Raw genomic sequence first — 22,108 nt, forward strand, 5'->3', positions numbered from 1 at the left:
GAAAAGGCACGGTCTCCAAATCCCGTTAGGTGTGTGATGGGTACAAGAAGAGTGACATCAGTACCAGATGAGCACATGCCAGGATGTAGATGGCGTTGTTCTATAAGGGACGTCACATAACCTGGAGCTAAACGATGGACAGCCTTTAATGTCAGAAAGATAGAAGAGATGTCTTCACCTGCACCTCTAGCACCCTTGTATATGCCATTGTCTGCTGGCATTGTAACATGATCTACATCAGGGAAACCGAGCGAAGGATGGCTAACAGAACTATTGAGCATCAAAGATCAATAAGGCTCTACACACCAGGACTTCCTGTTGCTCAACATTTTAATTTGTCAGGACATTGATGATTTCAAGATATGTGGTATTCTCTTTGCAAGAGAAGTGATGCAGTCAGGGGACATATGGAAGAGAAGATCATTCATCGCCTTGGATGTCTCCAACCCCATGAACTTAATGTGTCATTCCACCCCTCTCTCATGTAGATGTTTTCTTTTTCCTTTCTTCTTTTCCTCTTTACTTTCTTTTTCCATCCACTCTATCTCTCTTTCTCTCTCTCCATCTTGTATTGTCTTTCTCTGTTTTTTTAATGACATATCTTTGTGATCATTATTTTTGTGCGCTTTTGCTCACTATTTTGGATGTGTGGATTTTATTGATGCATTATTTTAATGCAGGGTAAATAAATTTGTCATAATTTGACAAAGCCATATGGGTGAAAATTCTTAACAAATTATTGTCCAAGGAAGTTTTAATAATATTTCTTTGTTTGAATTGACTATACTCAACCCTGTTGTACACAGGAGTGAACATCCGTGCTTTCCTCCATCGACAAGTGTTTTAGTGGGTTTTTTTTGTACCATCCATTGACACCATCAAAACGTAAGTGGATGTGTGTGTGCATAATTTATATACACTTAACTTCAAAGCCTAAAACTTATCCAGATCAAATAATTCAAGATGGAGGGTAACCATCAAGGATGAATTGAGAAATTTAGAAGGGATGGAAAATGAATAAGATCGAAAGACAATTTTAATATAACTAGTGCACATTTTTTCAAATAAATTCACATAGCTTCAAATTGACATTCTCCACTATAAACTGTCATTCCATTATGCATGTGATTTAAAAATAAATCTTTTCATTCAGTATACTGGGCTATTCCAGCATAATGATCAGCAGTGGCGTAATGAGCCAAAATTTTTGAGGGGGCTAGATGTAAGTTTTTTAAAAAGTTGCGAGCGAAGCGGGCGAGCAAGCAAGCAAATATTTCAGCATTTTTATAACAAAAATCAAATTTTGTGATTTATTTTGACATAATATTCAGAGAATAATATCATAATTTACCCTTCTCTCTTTCCTTTTCTCTTTTTGTCCCTTTTTTTCTTGGTCGTAAAAACATTGGCCCCAAGCCTTCCCCCCAGTGATGATCAGGGGGTCCTATGTCTGAGCATCTCAAGATAAAAGTTCAGATTTAACATGAATTTTTTTCATGTTAAATCTGATTTTTATTAAATTTAATATATATATTAAATATTAAATTAAATTATATATAATATTTTTGATAAATTTCCACAAAGTATTCACTTGACATTGCTCCTCATATTCCAAAAAAAAGGTTGCCAAATATTTCATAGAAATTGGAGCAAAATGTATGATTTTCTTGCAAAATGCTGTGGCCAGTCATTTTCAGATAATCAACTTTCTTTATGTCTATAGACATGCATGCCTAAAACTACAGTAACACTGGTGGGCTGATAAAACCTTGCATCTAAAAAAAAAAATTGAGGTCAGCTTAGAAAAGGCTATATTTTCAAACTATAGCAATGGTGGCAGTCTCGTATTGCCTGAAAACCGTCTCCTGATACCTGTGAAGAACTCTTTTGAGGCAATGTTATAACTCTAAAATCTAGCTTTTTCTGAGCTGTCGTCAAATTATTTAGATTTTGAGATTAGAAGTTTTATCAGCACAGCAGCATGAGGGGATTTAAGAGTAATAATAAAAAGCCAGAGTAAACAAGTCATACTCGTCTAGCACTTTCTTAAAAGGCCTGTTTATTTGATTAAATACCAGTTCTTGGTACCATATGACTACCTTCATGGAAATTAAATACATGATATGAATTGAAGAAAAGAGAAGACTAAGGATGAAATAAAACTAAAGGCATGTAAATAATAATATGGACATGATAATTCATAGGTGCATTAAGGATGATGGGAGAATTGTATATGATAAACTGAATAGCAAAGTCAGATCTAATTTAATAGATCTCTCTTTATATTGCACACTTCAAAAGTAGACTCATTGGGTCTTGTTTCTTTCTCTCTCTCTCCCCCTATTATTTATTTTGCTAGGGGTACATTTTAATCAGAACTAGAAGATTGCTTATTCGTTAAGGCATGTCCATGAATGACAATGATTTACATTTGGCCCCATCCCTACACTTGAGAAATCCTTTGATAGTTTTTCTTTGTTTACTATTTGGCATGCATAAGGCAAAGTATAATGCATATCATTTCAAAATTTCAGATTAATAAATCTAGGAATGACTTTAGAAAAATTACATCAAGATTTTTTCATGTAGATCAGAAAAACATATCCAGCACACCTCCGCATCAGTTTAAGCTTTGAGCCACAGTGAATTCTGTCTGCCTAAACAAACCCTAATGCCCTTAGAGAGGCATGAATACAAAGAAAATTTGAATTTCTGCAATATAGAAATCCCTTATTTTGTCTAAGTAATCAACAATCATTTTCAGCAATAGCCTGGTATATCGCTTTACGTACATTAATTGAAGGCAGATTAACGGAAGCATACAATTTTTTTTTTATAAAGGAAATTACAATTCCTAATAAATCTTTGATTCTATAAATCTAATTAATTTGTACACTCAGCCACAGACATAAAATTATCATATAATAATGGAATTTTCTACCAATTTCCAAATTATGCAACCTTATAAGGAATATTTCTGGTGTTTAGCAGTTTGAACTTGCCCAAGTGTGTCTCGGATTACAATGGTCACTAAAAAAAACAAAAGTCCCAGCTCTAACCCACTGATACAAGACTGATACAAGGATTTCTTGTTCACAACCATGACTGCTTTCTGGCAAGATCATTTGGGTTCTCTACAAGAGGACTTACAATTTTATATTTTCAACCAACACAGATTAACTTTCATGATCGAAGAGGATTATCTATTTAAAGTGGAAGGGGTGAGAAGAGACAATGCAACAGAGTTTTGAGCATGTTTAAAAACCTTTCTGCAGGCAAATCAGACTTGCATGCACCCCTACGGACACCGTTTGTTTGATACGTGCAAGATACTGTCGATGCGGGCGACCTGCGGGTTGCAAAAAATAATCGCTCGCAATTCACACGAAAGGCTAGGACAGAAAAATGTGACCCCACCCCTAACAAGCTACCTCTCTGTGACTTCTCTTATGAGATACACTATGAATGTAATGGCAAAGAGCACAGCAAATACAAAGCTCCTTGTTGTACTCTCACAAATTGCAACGTGGAAGACAACAGGACATCCTAGGGTTGCTGTAATATGGCACAAGTACGTCATGTGAGTGAGACAGATTGGCCAGTTTCACAGACCAAAGCAACGCAGCAATTCTGTTGCCTTTGGAATGCAGATTACGCTATAAGGGACACTTGCAGCAGTGATCAGTCCATACTGTATGAAAAGGGTTTGCAGTTCGCAGCAGAAACATCGCAACTGTTGTTTGCCTACTTCATGTGACCACTGATTTAAGTTCTACTTCTCTTCGTCATCGATGGGATTATTTTACATATTTTCTGCCATAATCGCAATAAAATGCAGTCCTTTTTCTCTACCAATGCAATTGCAGTAAGTGCAACAAGGAGCTGTTTTCATTTCTCTTGCTACTTTATTTTCCATGATCATATTAACAGAGATACGATAGGTTTGGCTATTAAAGTCAATCTCCTGTGACGAGTATCAGACTTAGAGAGATAAATAACATACACTGAATAATTTGGCCTGAAAAATAGCTTCGACTTCAGATGATTATTCGAATTGAAAAGGGTGACTTATGCAGACTCAAATGTACAATGTATCTGCATTACTAAGCAAAATAATGGTAAAATATGAGAATGTAGATCAGATGTAATCAGCGTATTGAAGCATTCTTGAGTGTTGGCGCTCTGATGAGGCCAAGCTTGGTCTGGAAAGGTTTGTCTTGCCACTGAGCTGTTCCATCGTCTGAAGTTTTCAAGTCAACCTGGGGGGCAAAGAAAAAGAGAGAATGAGAAATAATTATGAATTGAGAAGAAAAGAGAGAAAGAATGAAGGTATTGACTTATCATTATTATAGCTGAGAGGGAGGGTAGAACCAGACATCCCCCTCACTCCATGAAACATTTTCAGCCATCACTTATGGTTCCAGAGTCTCAACATATTTGCCTGAAGCTTGTTTTAATGTCAGGCAAATTTCCAAATCATTTTTTCCGTTTCGCGTCGGATCAAATTGCACTGAAAATTTTATTTATCAATTTAAAAATAATGGACCACAAAATAAAAAGGTATATAAAATTTAGCATACATGCATAATTACTTTAGTATGTTCAAATACCCCAGTCTCATTAAGGGTAACACATGAAGGAGAGCAATGAGAAAGAATGGAAAGGAAAGAGAGAATTTAAAAGGGCAAGAAAAAGTTATCAGCACTGACAAGTTTTCATACTCTAATAATTTCAGTGAGCTGCACTTCTCAGACAATCAAAATCAAGAATTTATCTGGGCTGATGAATGTCCTGGTCATGAACGGTTGGACAATAAAATTCATACAGTCCTAACCTCCCTTATGACAATCTAATCTTGCAACAACGAGGTAACTTGGTAATAAATTGTATAATATTCAGCACTAGTGAGAATCTTGCTTAAAAAACCATAACTGCTCAGCTCAAACCTTTCACCCTTCAACCAGCTGCCTAAAAAAATGATATAGTTGGTAGAGATCTTATTTGTGCATACTGCTGTACTATCCAGACCATGGAATATCAAGGACACCGTTCTCATTATACTTTCTAAAACTAGTTTACTGGAAACCGGTTCAGGAACGAGTTTGGAAGACCGCTTTGCTATCATTCCCATTTGATCACCCGAAAGTGGTTTTCAACACCACTTCACGTAAAGCGGTCTTGTTGCTATGGGAACGCTCTCAATGGGGTGACATGTATCGCACGAAATTTGAATCCGCAGCGTAGGCATTCCACATACAGTGTGTGGAGTAGCATGCTCGAAATGTGCGAAGATCGCTTCCCGAAGAATGGTTGTGTCCTCACGCTAAAACCAGTTTAACAAGGCAAAGCGATCTTCAAAACTACATCGCGAGGTGGTTTTCTGAACCGGTTTGGAAGATTGCTTCGACCGTTCTCATTACACGTTAAACTAGTTTCCAGTAAACTAGTTTTAGGATGGAAATGAGAACGGTGTCAAGCTCTGTAAACAAACACATGCACAAACCTGAAGCTTTTCAAAGACCTTCTTCTTGGGTTTGAGTTCTTCATCTGCAGTCTTGTTCTCATAGCCTTCAAAGAAAACACGATCACCTGGTGCACTGCCCTCTGGAGGGCAAAGCGGCTCAATCCGTCTTGGATCCTCATTCTCTCTAAAATTCAAATAATGAAGAAAAAATATAACTTAAGGCCCTTTAAAATCCTTAGCAAAGAAATTGATGGCAAAATTCTGTATAATGAGGATGAGATGCTAAATAAAACACCAGTATAAGCGTATAATTGAGAAGGGAAGTACATGTATGTATATTCAACAAATACATTATTTTAAAGGAAACTATTTAGTGGATGGAGAGGTTTGTAGTAACACCATGTAGGTTATTTATTCATGAAAAGGACTGTTGGTATATATTTCTGATAATAGCTCTTAAAAGAACTGTTATTCCTGACGTTTTGAGCACATAAGCTTTCCTCTTCGTCAGGAGTCAGGACAAGGTGTTACCGCAAACCTTTCCATCCAGTCTACCACCATGCACACCTTAAAACCTCAAACTATTTAGTGTTGAAAATCAAAGGGAAGATCTACATGAGAAATCTTTCAACGGAAAATAAAATTGCATTCATTTTATGATAATTTTTTGCTAACAAAAAATATTGTGCACAGAAGCCAAAGTAATACACCACATAAATAAGCTTGAACATTTACTGATATGAATCAAGAAAAGGTGTTCAGTCCAGGCCATGGTAGAACACAGCAACGGTTTAATCAGATGGGCAATAACATGTGCTGAAAACTGAATATATTGAGGACTTTCCTGAAATGATTCGTCTTTCTTTCTTAGTTCATATGCAAGGTACTCTGCTCTCAATTTTCAATTTATCACGGTTTGAGCAGTTCATGTAAAGGAAGTTCAAGTCAAGTCAAGTAAGAGTAGAATACCAAATGGTAATTGGATGTACAAAAACAGTGATTATTTTATGGACTTGCCCATATTGTTGTTTCGGTGCAAGTATGCCCTTAACACCACACTCTCACACATCGCATATGCAAAAACGCCCTTAGCAGCACACATTAGTGCATAGCGTAAGGGCATTTCTGCACAGATGGGGTGCGTGAAAATGTTTTGCTATTAAAAGGCGTTCTTGCACCAAAATGACAAAATCATAATAAGCGCTACTTACATGCAAGCACACATGAGCATTGCCTGTGACTCAATCCCCCTCATCTTCTGGGGTTTTAGATTACATAACATGACCACCATGCGGTCAACAAGGTCTTCAAGAGGGATCACACCCGCTAGACCGCTGATGACCGTCCGAGGTTGTTCTTCACCAACATCAATCTTCTCCAAGTAGAGCGAATCGGCATCTGGATGCTAAAAAAGATCAAAGACATATGAATTAGTCACTCCAAACTTCCCCCACCAAAAAAAAAGAAGAAAAGAAGTGGGAGAGAGAGAAAAAAGGAATGGGTCAATTTTATGTATAGAATATGAAGTGTGTGATGATGTAAGTTATACAAGCAGACTGAAAAAATATCCACCATAATCAAAGTATTTGTAAATTATTAGGAAAATGTTAAAACAAAAATTATAGCATAGGAAATGTGATGGTTATAATTTTGTGCTTAATTAACTAAAATAGGTTTTCAAATTCAGATTCAATCAGATACAAATTTCAAATCAAATTTGATAAAACACTTCATGTAATTGATTTATAAATCAAACAGCCCCAAAACAATATCTTACTTTTTCTGCTGAGATGATTTTGCCGACTCTAAGATCTAATCTTGATGGAATGATCTCTTCAGTTGCTGCTGCTGCTCCTCCAGCTTGTGCTGCACCTCCCTCTGAAAAAAAAAATTGCAATGAAAGCTCCTGAAATCATTCAATTTTGATTGGGTGATTGTAAACTTCTTAAAGCAATTGTGCATTTGTAAATATAACAAACCTTCATGAAAAAGGACCCAGAAGTGGAAGAGCTGACAATTTGAATGAAACTACTTTGCCAGCTAGAATGAAGATGACTTATAACAAACTGAAACATATCACCAATGGGCTGTTAAAACCTTGTCTATCAAAATTTACTCATCAACAAATTTTAAGGACAATTACCGGTAAGTAAAAGCTCTATATTAGACTCACTAGCGTACCTACGGGGGGGGGCAGGGGGGGCACTCTGCCCCCCCTGACGAGATTTTGAAGACCTTTTTTTTTTTTTTTGCTTGCCAAATTTTTTCTGGTACGAAAATCTTTATTTTGTATTGATGACCCCTTTTTTTTTTTTTTTTTTTTTTTTTTGCTTGTCAAATTTTTGGGCGGCCAATTTTGCCCCCCCTGTGAAAAATCCTAGGTACGCCACTGATTAGACTTATGACATAAGTGCTAACCTCCTTTATCCTGAAGATTTCTCTCCAGGAATTAGGACATTGCTTATAGACATCATGGCCCGAATTCACAAAGGTGGTTTTGAAAACCCACGGTTGAATCCATGGTTTATGCAGATTTCCTTTATAAATTCCGCTTAATTTTGCGCGTATTGGGAGCGTGTAAAAAAAATGTCCAATGCTGATGAGGGCTTTTGTCACAGTGCACCAAATTTACCCCTGTTACCACGGTAAGATACACTATTTTATTAATGAGTCCACTGTTTGAAGAGTGGACTCATTAATAAAATAGCATGGATAACCATGGCAACAGGCGTCAATTTGGCGCACTGACAAAAGCGCGCATCAGCATTGGACGTTTTTTAATGTACGCGGTAATTTATACAGGAAATCTGCACAAACCATGGACTCGACCGTAGGTTTTCAAAACCATCTTTGTGAATTTGGGCCCATGTGACTGTCACTGTTTGTATTAATTCTAAAACACTTTTTTTTTCTTAGCTGTCACCAAATTATTCGATTTCAACATCCAATCTGCAATATAAAAATAACCCTAAACAGGCACGCTTTTCCTGTCAGTATGCTAAAAAAAAATCAGCTCGCGCTTCGCGCTCGCATTAATTTGTTGGTGAGATACGTGTCTGTGTCTCATGAGTCATATTTATATATATATGTGTGTGTGTGGGGGTGTGGATGGGTGTCTTATACGATCGAGCGCCTTTGGAACGTTAATGATTTTGCCCCCCCAATCTGAAAAATGGATCGACGCCCCTGGCAGCAGTGCTAACTTTGAAAACTACTATAAAATAATCATTCACAAAAACACCATTCATATAATGACATAATACCACGTTCATTGACCATAGATGACATTTGAACGGTGACTTAAGACTTGTCAACTACACCCATGTCCACATTTCATTCACTCTATCCATAAACTTTCAAAGTTATGATGGCAATTCAACAATTACCCCAACATGGCCTACGTTTATCAACCTTAACTGACCTTTGACCTTGGTTTTGTGACCTGAAACTCACAGGGGATGTTCAGTGATACTTGATTACTCTTATATCCCAAGTTTTATGAAATAGATCCATAAACTTCAGAGTTAGGATGGTAATTTAACAAAGACCCCCAACACGGCCAAAATTCATTGACCTTAAATGACCATTGACCATGGTCATGTGACCTGAAACTCGCACAGAATATTCAGTGGTACTTGATTAACCTAATTTCCAAGTTTCATGAACTAGATCCATAAATTTTCAAAGTTATGAAGGTAATTCAACAAATACCCCCAACTTGGCCAAAGTTCATTGACCCTAAATGACCTTTGACCTTGGTCATGTGACCTGAAACTCAGGAAGTTCACTAGTACTTGATTAACCTTATGTCCAAGTTTCATGAACTAGATCCATAAATTTCAAAGTTATGATAGTAATTCAAAAAATACCCCCAACTTGACCAAAGTTCATTGACCCTAAATGACCTTTGACCTTGGTCATGTGACCTGAAACTGGTGCAGGATGTTCACTAATACTTGATTAACCTTATTGCCCAAGTTTCATGAACTAGGTCCATATACTTTTTAAGTTATGATGTAATTTCAAAAACTTAACCTTCGGTTAAGATTTGATGTTGACGCCGCCGCCGTCGCCATCGGAAAAGCGGCGCCTATAGTCTCGCTCTGCTATGCAGGCGAGACAAAAATACAGCTAATCAATAGCTAATGGTAAAAGGTATAAGAAAGTATATTTTTTAAAAAACTTAGTATGTGCTGCAAGCTAATATTAGCAATCAATTGCAAATTTCTGATGTAAACTTATAATTGATAGATCCATATTGATACTGCTTCTTGTTTCCAGAAGCAGATCAGCATTTCAGTGCAAATTGCTATTAATTCAAGACTTATGATTGATTTTCAACATAAAAATGACTTGCAATTGATTGCAAGTTACTTGTGACACCCCATCAGATGCTCACTTTTCTTTGGAGGTGGAGGGTAGGCCTTTGAGGTAAGTTTCTTGAGTTCTGGACTAGAGAATTTCTGTCTGATTGGATCCAGGATCTTATTGAGTTCCCTCGTCACAGCAGTCTTCAAGTCACCAGGATGTACATCCTAGAGGGTAGGGGGATTCAAGATTATGAAAAACGATATCAAGACATTTCTTACAAAGAGTTATGATTGATCCAATCAATCGTAATTCTATGGAAATCCAGCAGTGTCATAATTTTATCAAAAGGAAATTTGCAAAATGTCCTTTGAAAACAAAGGAGAACACACCAAATTGTCAAGAAATCGATGACTTTATGAATATACATCATATCTAGGAAAAATTTGAATAAACATGCATTTTACATATGTTGACTTTGCTGGCTTTCCATAGTTGCTATTGATCGGATCAATCACAACTCTTTGTAAGATGGGGCCCAGAAAATGTTGTTATCTCTAAAGTACAAATATAGTTCATCCATTGTGTGCAAAGTTGTGCTTTTATGAAAGGCAGCCTCTCCAACTCTCATCCAGGTCTTATTTTCTCTATCATGTAAAATTATAATTGATCTTCTCTTTGATTTGTTTGTATTCTTTATGTTTTTGAAATGCCAATGCCAAATAAAATAATAGTAATAATAATAATATATTGGGAGCTGGGAAAGCATTGCTTTATGAATTCAACAAAAAGAGAGCCGACAGTCCATTAGTCTCCTATTCATTACAAGATGATAGATCATACATTATTTCTTGTCATCAATGTGATATACTCCGCCTTTGATTTCCTTTGACTTTAACACACTAGAGACTAAGTCTTGAAATATGCAGTTGGAGTCTATGGAAATTGTGTGTTATAGCATAATCAGCCAGTCTCCAATGGGTTAATGCGATTGAGTTCAAAATCCTTACCCCTTTGGCAAAAGCCTCTTGCAGAGATTCATAGGATGAAAAGCTTATATTTCCTCCAAACTCTTCCTTCCTCTCAATCACTAAGTCTGCAACAGAAACACAGTACAAATAATGGTATTTCAAGATCATCTTGCAGCAAAGCATAAGCTGAAGTGTACCAATACAAATCTTTTGCAGATAAAAAAAAAGCGAAAGCGAAAAAAATGCAATAGCATGAGGTCATGCACATACATGTAATTACAATTTGTGCTTTAACCCAAAGTGAAAATTGCATGACAATAAAAGAGGATTAGCACATTGTGGACACAAATACACATTTTTTTCACATACTTTTACATTGTTAAACTGGAGCCACTACGCACCCCCTCCTCCACACATACACACTTACTGCTACCGTTGACTCACATTCATTTTTTTTTAAATTCAATATTTTTACCTGTTTTTAAGTTTGGTAGCAGCACATACTGGACGAATGATAATACTCCATTGTTTTCTATGTTTCCCGGTTCACAGAATGCCTTTTTGATTTTCCTCTTCACAGCCGCAGCATCGTCCAGGAGATCAATCTTTGAATCCTGTTTGAAATGATAATAAGGATAAGAATAAGAATGATGATTATTGGATATAGTAGATTCTGCACAATTCGACATTCCATAAGTCAAATTATTACCTTTCTTAAAGCATTGTTTCAGACCACGGCCACATTCCACAAAGTCTTGTTATAATAACAAATATACAATTTCTGTAACAAGTTTACTATCAGACAACCAGATTGAAGGATTTTGGTAGCTTGTTTATTATAACAAGTTTTATGAAACAGGCCCCTGAAAATACAAAATGTTTTATTTACGTCTTCGAAAGTGAATTCCGCCTAAGTCGAGTAGATTTCTCTGGTCCCAAGAGATTTAAACTAAGGGAGAGTCACTTGTATTCGTGTACTTGACAATTGGGGGTGTGTATTATCATTTGGAGCCACCAACTTGCAGCACTGGTTTATAGCGCAGGAATGGCACACATATTCACCAATCATGATGATCAAGGTAATCACTGCTTAGCTAAGCTAATCAAAATGAATACAATTCGCCATGTCGGTGCAAGAACGCCCTAACACCACACTTCCACACATTACATGTGCGCAAAAATGTTTTACTCCAGGATCTCTTGCACCGACATATCCTCCTCACCTCTTCTGATGAACTCATCTTGGTTCCTGTTAAACCAGGCACTGTTAAATTCAACAAATAAAGAAATCAAATCTGAGTGGCATATATATGAATAAATGAGTAGTGTAGAAGCATGGAGTGTTTGGGGCATCTTGGGTTAAATAAAAGCACTTAATATCAAGGGAAATGTCCATCCTTTACAATATTCAGCGAATCTAAGAGGATGTCCAGATATAAATCACACTTTTACTAGAGTTACCTGGGATCTTAACTCACAAAAAAATAGTTGGTTTTATAATAATACCAATATGTAGACTGCTTTATCAGCCGTTTAAAAGGACTTTACAAAAATACAGCATAATGCTGCAGTCACATTTCCCCTACAGCGGCGGTATGGCGAGTTGAATACAGTTGTTTTATTCATTTTTATTCAAACCACCTATAGCCATCTGTAGCTATTACAAAAAAATGTTAAAACGTCTGTTTTTCGACTCGCTATAAGGTCAAATGTGACTGCGCCATAACTAACCTGGCTCTTTAAGAGCAATTAAGAAATGCAATATGATTACTCTGTCTTAAAATTGCAGTATACATTCACATTATGTACATATATATTCCCCTTCACTAGATAGGGACATAAAAAACTTCTGAACTGCCACCCAAAAAATATGTAGCATAATAAACTTACCCATAGGATTCATGAGATGTATTCTCTTGGCAAAGCCAAGTTGAGGCAAGTACTGAAGGATGGAAGATAAAACAGACAGTCAAAACACTACTGATTACAACAGAGGGATGTCTAACATCCAAACAGGATATTTTATAAATGCTGTCAGTTCAGAACAATCTAGGATTTTAAAACTTATAGCAAAAATGTCTGACCACATTCTCAAATGCAATGAAGCCTTACATGACCCATCTTCACTAGCTCCAACCAGTTACCATGATGAATGTTACATTGATCAATGAACAGGCATAGTCCTACAAGGATCATTGGATTAAAGTAAAGTAAGTACAGGTAAGTAAGTGAATCCTTCTACATTTTAAGCTATGTCATACCAATTTTTGAAGAGGAATTATGTCCATACTCCCAAACAATGTTAAATCAAACACATACAAAACCATTCTTAGTACCCTACAGGTAACCAAGACATGAAGCATGTCTGGTGAAACAATCGATACACATGTATGTAATAGAATTAAATAATTTGATTTCCACTTTATAATGCTTCATTTTAACTGAACACATTTGCTGTGAACCTTAACAGTGCCATCTCACCTTCTCTGCAAAGGTAAAGATCTTTCTCTGATCGACACCTCCAAACTGGGCATCACACTTGAGGTACTCCTCATCTAGCGCCTGAAGACCAGGGTAGAGCAGACCGCTGAGAAGGGGGTGATCCACCTGCTTGACCACCTCGGCTCCAGCCTTCTTGGCGTCGTGCTCAGTGACCACGGATGATAGTCTGTACACATCAAGAGTGTACTCCCTGATAAAATAAGAACGTTGTCAATCATCATGAAACTAATACCTAACTATCTTCTAAGCACTTTTATCGAGTTTGTCATCTTTTGAAAGCTTTGTGATGCAATAGAACTCACTTACAATTCCCTGGTAAGACAAATGCTCATTCACTTTCAATAAAATTATCTTGTATCTATAACATGTAAAGGAGGAAACACAAGATTTGTAGCACTCTTGGTTATATCTCTGTTGACCTCATTTTTATTCACTTAAGTCTTTGGTTGTTCCTTGAAGGTAAAAATGAATGCTAGAACAATAGATAAGTGCATGTATAAGAAACATTTAATGAAATTCAGATTCAACAATGCTTGCTAATCTCTCAATTTTTGGACAGATCATCTCATATCTTTATCTATACTGAAAATGTAGACTATAACAGACCTTACATGCTGAATTTTTGACATCATGAAACACATGCACAATTTACAATGTGAAAACTTGGCACTCTACAAGCTCACCATTTACCAGCCTCCTACATCACCTCTTACATGATTATCTTGTCTATGTAATTGTTTCCAATCTGTTTGTTTTTTAATATGTCAAGTGAAATGACAGAATACGACCTTTGTATTTTGGGGCAAATGAAAATGAATGAAATAAACAAGCCTTATCTGCACTCACTTGCTAAGCTGGTAGTCTGTTCCCCTCACAAACCTAAGCTTCTCAATAGGTACCTCAATGGATTCCAGCATGGCCTTGATGATGTGCTCATAGTACTTGGTCCTAAGTTCAAGCAGGTCCCAAGGTGCCTTCATGTTGTCAAGGTAACCATGGAGATCAGCAAGGAGGATCGTCACCTTGAATTTCAAAAGAATCAAACATTTTACGAATAATTTACCTTTTAGCAACTCCCTGATTTCCTTCTTTTTATAATGTCTTCATTTTTTCCTAATTTTATATTATCTTTCAATAGGCACTGCAAGGTAACAATGGCTTTTTTGTATGTCAAAATTGAAATAAGCAAGAAGAAAGTGTTATGATCCAGTAAATCCGGTATGTTATGTCAATGCATGAACTGTCATTCAGAAAAAAAATGAGAGCCCCTACTTTATCATCAAATTACCATAACAATAGAACCAATTCAGTTCATGTTTATTACAGCTCGATTATGCAATCAATGTTCTCCATAATCTTTTGATTGCAACTATACCTGACATCCTGCTCTTAGTAGATCTGCTAGCTTGCTCATGGGGACAAAGTAAGCAATATGAGGCTTGCCGGTCGTAGCAGTTCCCCAGTAGACAGCGATGTCTTTTCCCTCCTTTAACATCGTCTCCAATTTATCCCTGCCAAGCACCTCCTATAGATGGGATATGTAAAAAAATATAATTCTTTTACCATGAAATCCTGCATCATACTGCTGATTTTCAGGTACAAGTTGGCCCGAATTCATAATTGAGGATTTAACAATATTTTGTCTGACAAGTAGTCGGATTTGACAACTTTTCTTGATTTTAATTGGCTGAGAAGGACTGTTCCTATGTTAGATTTTTTCACAAAACATAACCTGCAAGTTTCATGTATAACTGTAATCATGCAAAGCACACATATATTATTGGATCTTCCTCTGTGTGCATGTTAGATTATACATGAAATCTGCATCGTCCATGGTTTTTCTAGTTTTTTCCTAGTTTAAACCCATTTGCTGTGAATTCAGGCCAAATAGTTTCCCACAAATCATTTTAAAAGAGGATTACTCAATTGGCTAGAACTATGAACTAAACCGATTGAGTGTAATTGCCATCTCAAATATGGGAAGCCATTCAATGCCATAATTTTTTGTCTGTGTAGGTGTAGTGTATGCACTTATCCCCTTGTCATCATACTGAATTGCTGATAGGCCTAATCAATGACACATGTATGCATGCATGAGTGTTTGCCATAGTGAGTTGACATCTTTGGCTTTCCATACTTGAGATCAATCACTCTCCTTCGTAAAAGATGGGTCCAGGGGTGTGAGTGGTCACAAATAAAAAGATCTGAAAAAAGCTGAAGAGTGTTGAAAAAGTCTGAAATAGAAAGCTGAAATTAAGCTGAAAATCAAAACAAAAAAAATCTGAAATCAGATAAAAATCTGAACTCTCACACCCCTGGATGGGTCCAGCACTTGCATTTACCATTAATATTTTAAGGCAGACAGATTTGATACTTTGAGTTAATATGCTTAAAATCAGACAGTTGCTTGAAGTGTGAAGAACTTTTGAATTTGAATTTTCATCGTTCATAATGTTTGTTTGTTTTTTAAACCATATGTTTAATTAAAACTTGATTTTAAAATAAGGTCCTAGTGACTAGCACTCCCCACCCCACTTGTAAATAATGGGCATTTCATCTGAAGTGAGCCACTGTATCAAGCTCTTTCAATATGTTTGAAACACATATATCGCTACACTGAGTATGATTCTCAGTAATTACAATGAATGTAATTATGCAACACCAAAAGTTGTAATTTTCTATTGCCTATCCATTGTGCAATACAACCAAATTGGGAGTGCCTTACATGCAATTTCAAAGATATGCTATTTTACGTCTAGGACACTAATATGGGTTTTCAATTCATTATCTTCATTAATGACTTCTGATTTCAAAAAAGGGTCTAGCTATCTGTAATCTGTTTAGGTATAGATCCAAACCTACCTGTAAATTTCTAGTAATCAGTTCCATTTTCTCCTCCACTGTAGCCATCTTGTGTTGAGTTTTGATTCACCCCTTGTAGATCTCTGAAACCCTGTGTGAAGATTTGAATAACATGAAATAAATATGCTAGACTCTATCACCCATGTTGTACAAAAAAATGAGTCAAGTGCAGCAATTAAACTCTACTCTTATTCAATCCCACGGAGTATAACGTGGCTAAGCCCAAGAATCTTTCTTGTTTTTTATTATTGAATATTAATTTGCAACAAAATAAGTGGTATTGTTAGCAATTCAAAGTTCAGAAAAATCTCGACCAACATGAAGAAAAATTGGATTCGAAATTCATGGCATCAAATTCTTTATATAAGAACAAAACATGAGAGAATGGTGGTGTGATTACAATTCATGCATTGCCGTATCATGTTTACGGTCGTCTATCTCCAAAAAGTAATCAATATCTTGAAAATCTGATAATACCAACAGTAAACAAGTGGAATGCCTCTGGCCGTCTCACCTGCATCACGCGATTCAATATAGCAGCAGTGCTGATTTTGAAAACTACTATAACTCGCACAAGGTGTTCAGTGATACTTGGTTACTCTTATTTCCACGTTTTATGAACTAGACCAATACACTTATAGAGATATGATGGCAATTCAAAAAATACCCCCAACGTGGCCAAAGTTCTTTGACCTTACATGACCTTTGACCTTGATCATGTGACCTGAAACTCGCACAGGATGTTCAGTGATACTTGATTACTATTATGTCCAAGTTTTATGAACTAGACCAACACACTTTCAAATTTATGGCTGTAATTCAACAAATACCCCAATTCGGCCAAAGTTCATTGACCCTAAATGACCTTTGACCTTGGTCATGTGACGTGAAACTCATGCAGGATGTTCAGTGATACTTGATTAACCTTATGTATAAGTTTCATGAACTAGGTCCATATATTTTCTAAGTTATGATGACATTTCAAAAACTTAACCTTAGGTTAAGATTTTGATGTTGATTCCCCCAACATGGTCTAAGTTCATTGACCCTAAATGACCTTTGACCTTAGTCATGTGACATGAAACTCAGGCAGGATGTTCAGTAATACTTGATTAACCTTATGGCCAAGTTTCATGAACTAGGTCCATATACTTTCTAAGTTATGCTGTCATTTCAAAAACTTAACCTCAGGTTAAGATTTGGTGTTGACGCCGCCGCCGCCGCCGCCGTCGTAAAAGCGGCGCCTATAGTCTCACTCTGCTATGCAGGTGAGACAAAAAGAGATAAAACGTTACCCAGTTAAATAAAAAAAATTAAGATATGGTCTCTATTTTTAAGAAATTTTGGCAAAACTTCAGCAAAGTTTGTTACCTTTTACATCCGTTCCAAGAAAATCTGAACTTCTCAACAAGCTACAAGTCTCAAGAAATTGCCATTTTGCAAGCAGAAGTCTTATGATTCTTATCTTAACAAATGTGATACCCAGATACTAACTGATTTAATAACTTCATCTGACACACCTATCTTACCTTTGTCTGCTTGACTGTGCATGAATTAAGGTCAAACTGTTTATGGCACTTTCAGTTCTAGTCAATCGCTATAGAATTTTTATATGGCGATACCAGCAAAAACCCTTGACCCAAGTTATTCCATCAAACAATTTAGAGTCCGTATAGACTAGTCTTAAATTGTAGGATCTTGCCTTCCGATTGGTATTCATGATTATACTTAATTGAGAGTGAGTGATTGTGTTACTATTACTGACAGGCCTTGTATTACCTAACATGCACATTTACGCATCAGAAAATAATTAAAATACTCGTAAAACTTTGCAACATCCTTTCAATTTCAAAGGTAAGTTGTATAGAAAGATAATGAAAAAAGCTCAAAACACATTTTCAAAGTCTTTATTTTATCAAATCAACAAAATGTGGTCAAAATAGCTGATCAGTAATATTGTAAATTTTCCAATTTTTCCCACAGAAAACATGTTCCTTTATTTTTTGTACATTTGTGTATTCATGGTGGAAGTTTGATAAATTTTGAGAAAAGACTGCATTTGATATGGTAAAATTCACTTGTTCACTGCAACCAACCTGCCTGTGGGGAATCTACAGGTAGGACTATGGCATGCCAATGCTGTACAGAGCACACACTTTAAAAAAATCATTAAAATATCATTTTTGTGACCAAAATTACTAATTTCCGTACAGTTGCAATTTATTTTTCATGAGTAACTTGGGAATAATTTTTGTATTCACTAGAAGGCTCAAAAACTTGAATTTTGGGCATATTTTTGTGTACGCCCTCTATTGGTGGAAAATAATATGGCAAGAAAATTTTCATTTTTTAATGTCTATTTTTAATTAAGAAAAAAATAATTTAAAGAATCAAATTTACTTAAGGGCCAAGTTGTATGATGAATAGGTGTAATGGAAACTGTCAGTATAAAAAAATCAAGCATTTGTCCCAAAGAAAAAGAGAAAATAACCCAAACATTGCCATCCTTATTTTGCCACACATGGAGATATAACTGAGAACAAGGTCATATCATAACCTTGTTCATTGAATGAGTGGTAAAATTTATGAAAAGTGTACGGTAATAATATGATCCATTCACCACTGGCACTGACAACGATGAACTGTGAGAAATTTTCAATTGAAAGATTACGATGGGCACATGTCAAATATGGCCTGACCAGTCATGCCAGTAGCAGTACCCAACCCACTCACACTAATACGAGGTTAGTATATATACTAACCTCGTACAAGGGACCGTGTTTGACCCTGGATTTGAAGTAGTCGGCAAACATCGCTTCATTGCTGAAGTAATATTTGCCGAAACTCCTTCTCGCTACGCACCGGGGCTCTTTCCGGTAAGTAGCAATACATAAAAAATTATACATATGATTTTGAAATGATTTTATGATAAAAAGAGCAAATTTCGCTTACCTCGGCCTAGCAAGTGACTTCGTTTGTCTCTTCTACGGAAATACAAGGAAGCCTGTTGGTGGCACTAATAAATTTCACAACCTTGATTCAGCTCCTCGGTAATTTTATAACTGTGTCTAAATTCTTTGAATGTGCAATTCTTATGATTAATTTACTAATTATGGGCACCAATAAATGAAATACCTTAAAAAATATAATTCAAGATTACTATTGGCGATGATAACACTTTTTTGCAATTAATTTAAAACGATGACTAATAAAATAAAATTGAAAAAAATACACATGCCTGGAACGAAACCAGCAGTACAAGCTTTTACGAACGCACACACGAACGTCAATAATACGGTATACCAAAGTCTATACAATGAAAAGATTGGACACTTCACGGACTTCGCGTAATGCCTTGCGTGGATTTGCGTGTAAAATAGTGTAGGTGCCTAGTCTTTCCCTTGTCGTGTCTTTGATATGAATATAAATCGCGCGCCCTCTTTAGGAGAAAATTGATATCCACGCCAACCAATTTTTATCTCCATGAAATCTTCACTAAAGATCAAGAAAATATACATATTTTTTTAAAGAAACTTCAAGGAGAAGTCACGGAAGGATCTAAATGATTCGGTAAGTGTCATACTCATAGCAGAATGTGAAATACCAGATTATGCGTGATATTTTATGTGGGCAAAAGCCCAGTATATTTTGGATGTGTCGTGTGTGTCGCGTGAATATGACTGATATTCCTTCGCACGCGAGATGATATGAACCCATGGGTGTACCCAACCAGAACAAATTAATTCATAATTCATTCTTGCCAATTGAAATTCTGCAATTACTTAGTGTAACTGTAAACATGGTAAAGACTAAAGTGTCAATCAAACTAACTTTGTTAATTAGATTTAAAATGCTTCTTATATTATTAGTTATACCAGTGGAAACAGATGTATTGCCGATTCTACGCTATAAGATGTAGTAGTAGTAACTTTGTTAGGGTCACTTTTTTTACAATTATACCTAAATAAACAGAAACAGTCAGAATTGACTTTTTTTCACAGTCCCATGCGTTCATTCCCATGTCAGTTTATGAATGAATTTCAATCAACAGATTTACCTATAAATCTACAAGCCTAAAAATCTTTTCTCCGTGCAGGCTGAATACATGTAGAAAATATACTTGCCTGAAATTCCTAGTAGGCCAATGTCCAAGAACTTGTGAATCTATTCGAAAAACAACGTGAACATTTCACTTGAGAGTTGATGAGTCGCAGACAAAAAGTCACTCCTTGCAAGCAAGGCGATTGCATCATCACCACATTGCACACATGGCTAGTTCGTAGTCTTTCGATCTCACGTTAAAATAGATTGAGATTTTTGGCTAAAATCATGAAAGTAATGACAGGTAGATTTAGAAAAAAAAATTAAGAAATGATTTTAAAATCCTCTTTAGTATACCACTTTATATTAAGTAACATTTTATATCTGTAAAATTACTTAAATAAAGATAAATTTATATGTAATGCATCGAAATAAGGCTAAGCAGAAAAAGGCGTGTCAGATTTTTGTTGATGCCGAGGGGGTCATCGACTGATCTTCATCTTCCTTCTCAGCCCTTTCTCATCTTAATTTTCCAGGGGCTCGGAACGGTTTTGAAAGAGGTGAACCTAAGCGGACTGACAATGCAAAAATGAATAAATAAATAAATAAAAATCAGACGGTATAATTTGTACGTTTTTTGTATAGGCCTACCTTTATTGGAAAAAAAAGTTGGGCCGGGGGCAGGGCAGAATGAAGCTCTGCTCCCCCCCCCCCCCCCGCCCCCTAATCCGAGGCCATTGTTTACATTCTCATCTCGTTCTTATCGTCCTCTATTTCTCCATTTAATAGTTGATCATCTCCACCCGCATCATGACCTCATCATCATTCTTATCCTCATCGCCATCTCTGGATTTAAAATGGCAATGTTTGAAAGTCAGTGCTAGGCCTATATCAGAGTTCTTCCAAAATTTGCCCAAATTCATAGTAAAAACAAATTAAGGCCTAAGTTGATACTTGATACCTCTATTTTTTTTCTTGGTTCTTTACTTCGTTCAGACGCGTAGGATCCTGGTCGGAGTAAAATTATATATATATGGATTAAAATTCCAAAGATATTTGTCTTATCAAGACCCAGAAGTAGGCTGTTTTGGTCGGAGGAAGGGTCGGAGTAGTGCCCGTCTGGACAGATATCGAGTTACTCCGACCTTTCTCCAACCAAGATACTCCTACTGGTTTCCAGGAGTATCTTGGTCGGAGGAAGGTCGGAGTATAGGCCCTATCTCTCCAGACGGGCACTATATAGGCTCCGACCTTTCCTCTGACTATGTTTCTTCCAAACCTTCCTCCGACCCAAACAGACTATTTCTGGGTCGTGATAAGATAAATATCTTTGGAATTTTAATCAATTTTATTCGTAATAGAATTCTACTCCGACTAAGATCTCACATCTTAACAAGGCTTAACTCTTAACTCTTTTCCCCCCTCACATTTCCTCAAGGTCCGCCTGTTCTTTCAATCTCGCCATTCTTCTCCTCCTCCTCTATACTCTGTAGATCTACCCCCCCCCCCACTCTCTCTGAATTAATCCTTTTTATCCTCGGTGTTGTTATACCAAGACACTTTCAAAGTCAATTGATTTTTCCTGGGCTACTTTGTCTATTTTCTCTTATTCCCAAATTATCCCACTTTCTGCCCGATCCGTTTCATAAAGGACTTGCAACTGTTGTAACTTTGCCATTATGGCAACTACCATGGAAACCTTGATTCTGATTGGCTGCTGAGCCATGTTACCATGGCAGTTGCCATAATGGCGAAGTTACAACAGTCCTTTATCTGTTTATGAAATGGGCCCATGTCAAATTCGTCCCGACGCGAAGACCCCGATATGTGATGGCATAAACCATTTTATTTTACTATCTTTGTGCCTATACAAGTAACCATATTAATCACGTCTTTCGGATGGTGACGTTAAAGGTCGGTCCCAGACGTAAATAATCATATCTGATTGATACACGTCTGA

The 22,108-nt window shown here is 36.5% G+C and overlaps 1 protein-coding gene across 4 annotated transcripts; it reads right to left on the minus strand.

The window, feature by feature from the left end:
• Positions 1–2,028: 2,028 nt before the first annotated feature.
• LOC129259106 (tyrosine--tRNA ligase, cytoplasmic-like) lies at positions 2,029–20,632 on the minus strand. Of its 4 annotated transcripts, none has more exons than XR_010293327.1 (15): positions 20,232–20,632; positions 16,108–16,198; positions 14,621–14,770; positions 14,092–14,267; positions 13,225–13,435; positions 12,634–12,685; positions 11,967–12,007; positions 11,219–11,357; positions 10,783–10,868; positions 9,864–9,999; positions 7,242–7,342; positions 6,676–6,869; positions 5,504–5,648; positions 2,696–4,259; positions 2,029–2,443 (listed from the first exon to the last, which is right to left on the minus strand). XR_010293327.1 is itself a non-coding variant. In XM_064098266.1 (14 exons), exons 2-14 carry the CDS (start codon positions 16,153–16,155, stop codon positions 4,149–4,151), a joined length of 1,590 nt encoding a protein of 529 aa, XP_063954336.1. In that variant the 5' UTR covers positions 16,156–16,198; positions 20,232–20,632; the 3' UTR covers positions 2,029–4,148. The 4 variants fall into 4 exon arrangements, 1 of the variants encoding a protein (XP_063954336.1); XR_010293328.1 differs by having other exon boundaries at positions 2,676–4,259; XR_010293329.1 differs by having other exon boundaries at positions 2,942–4,259; positions 20,232–20,370.
• Positions 20,633–22,108: the final 1,476 nt, after the last annotated feature.

This window comes from Lytechinus pictus, chromosome 4, assembly GCF_037042905.1.
Source record: "Lytechinus pictus isolate F3 Inbred chromosome 4, Lp3.0, whole genome shotgun sequence".
Lineage (NCBI taxonomy): Eukaryota > Metazoa > Echinodermata > Echinoidea > Temnopleuroida > Toxopneustidae > Lytechinus > Lytechinus pictus.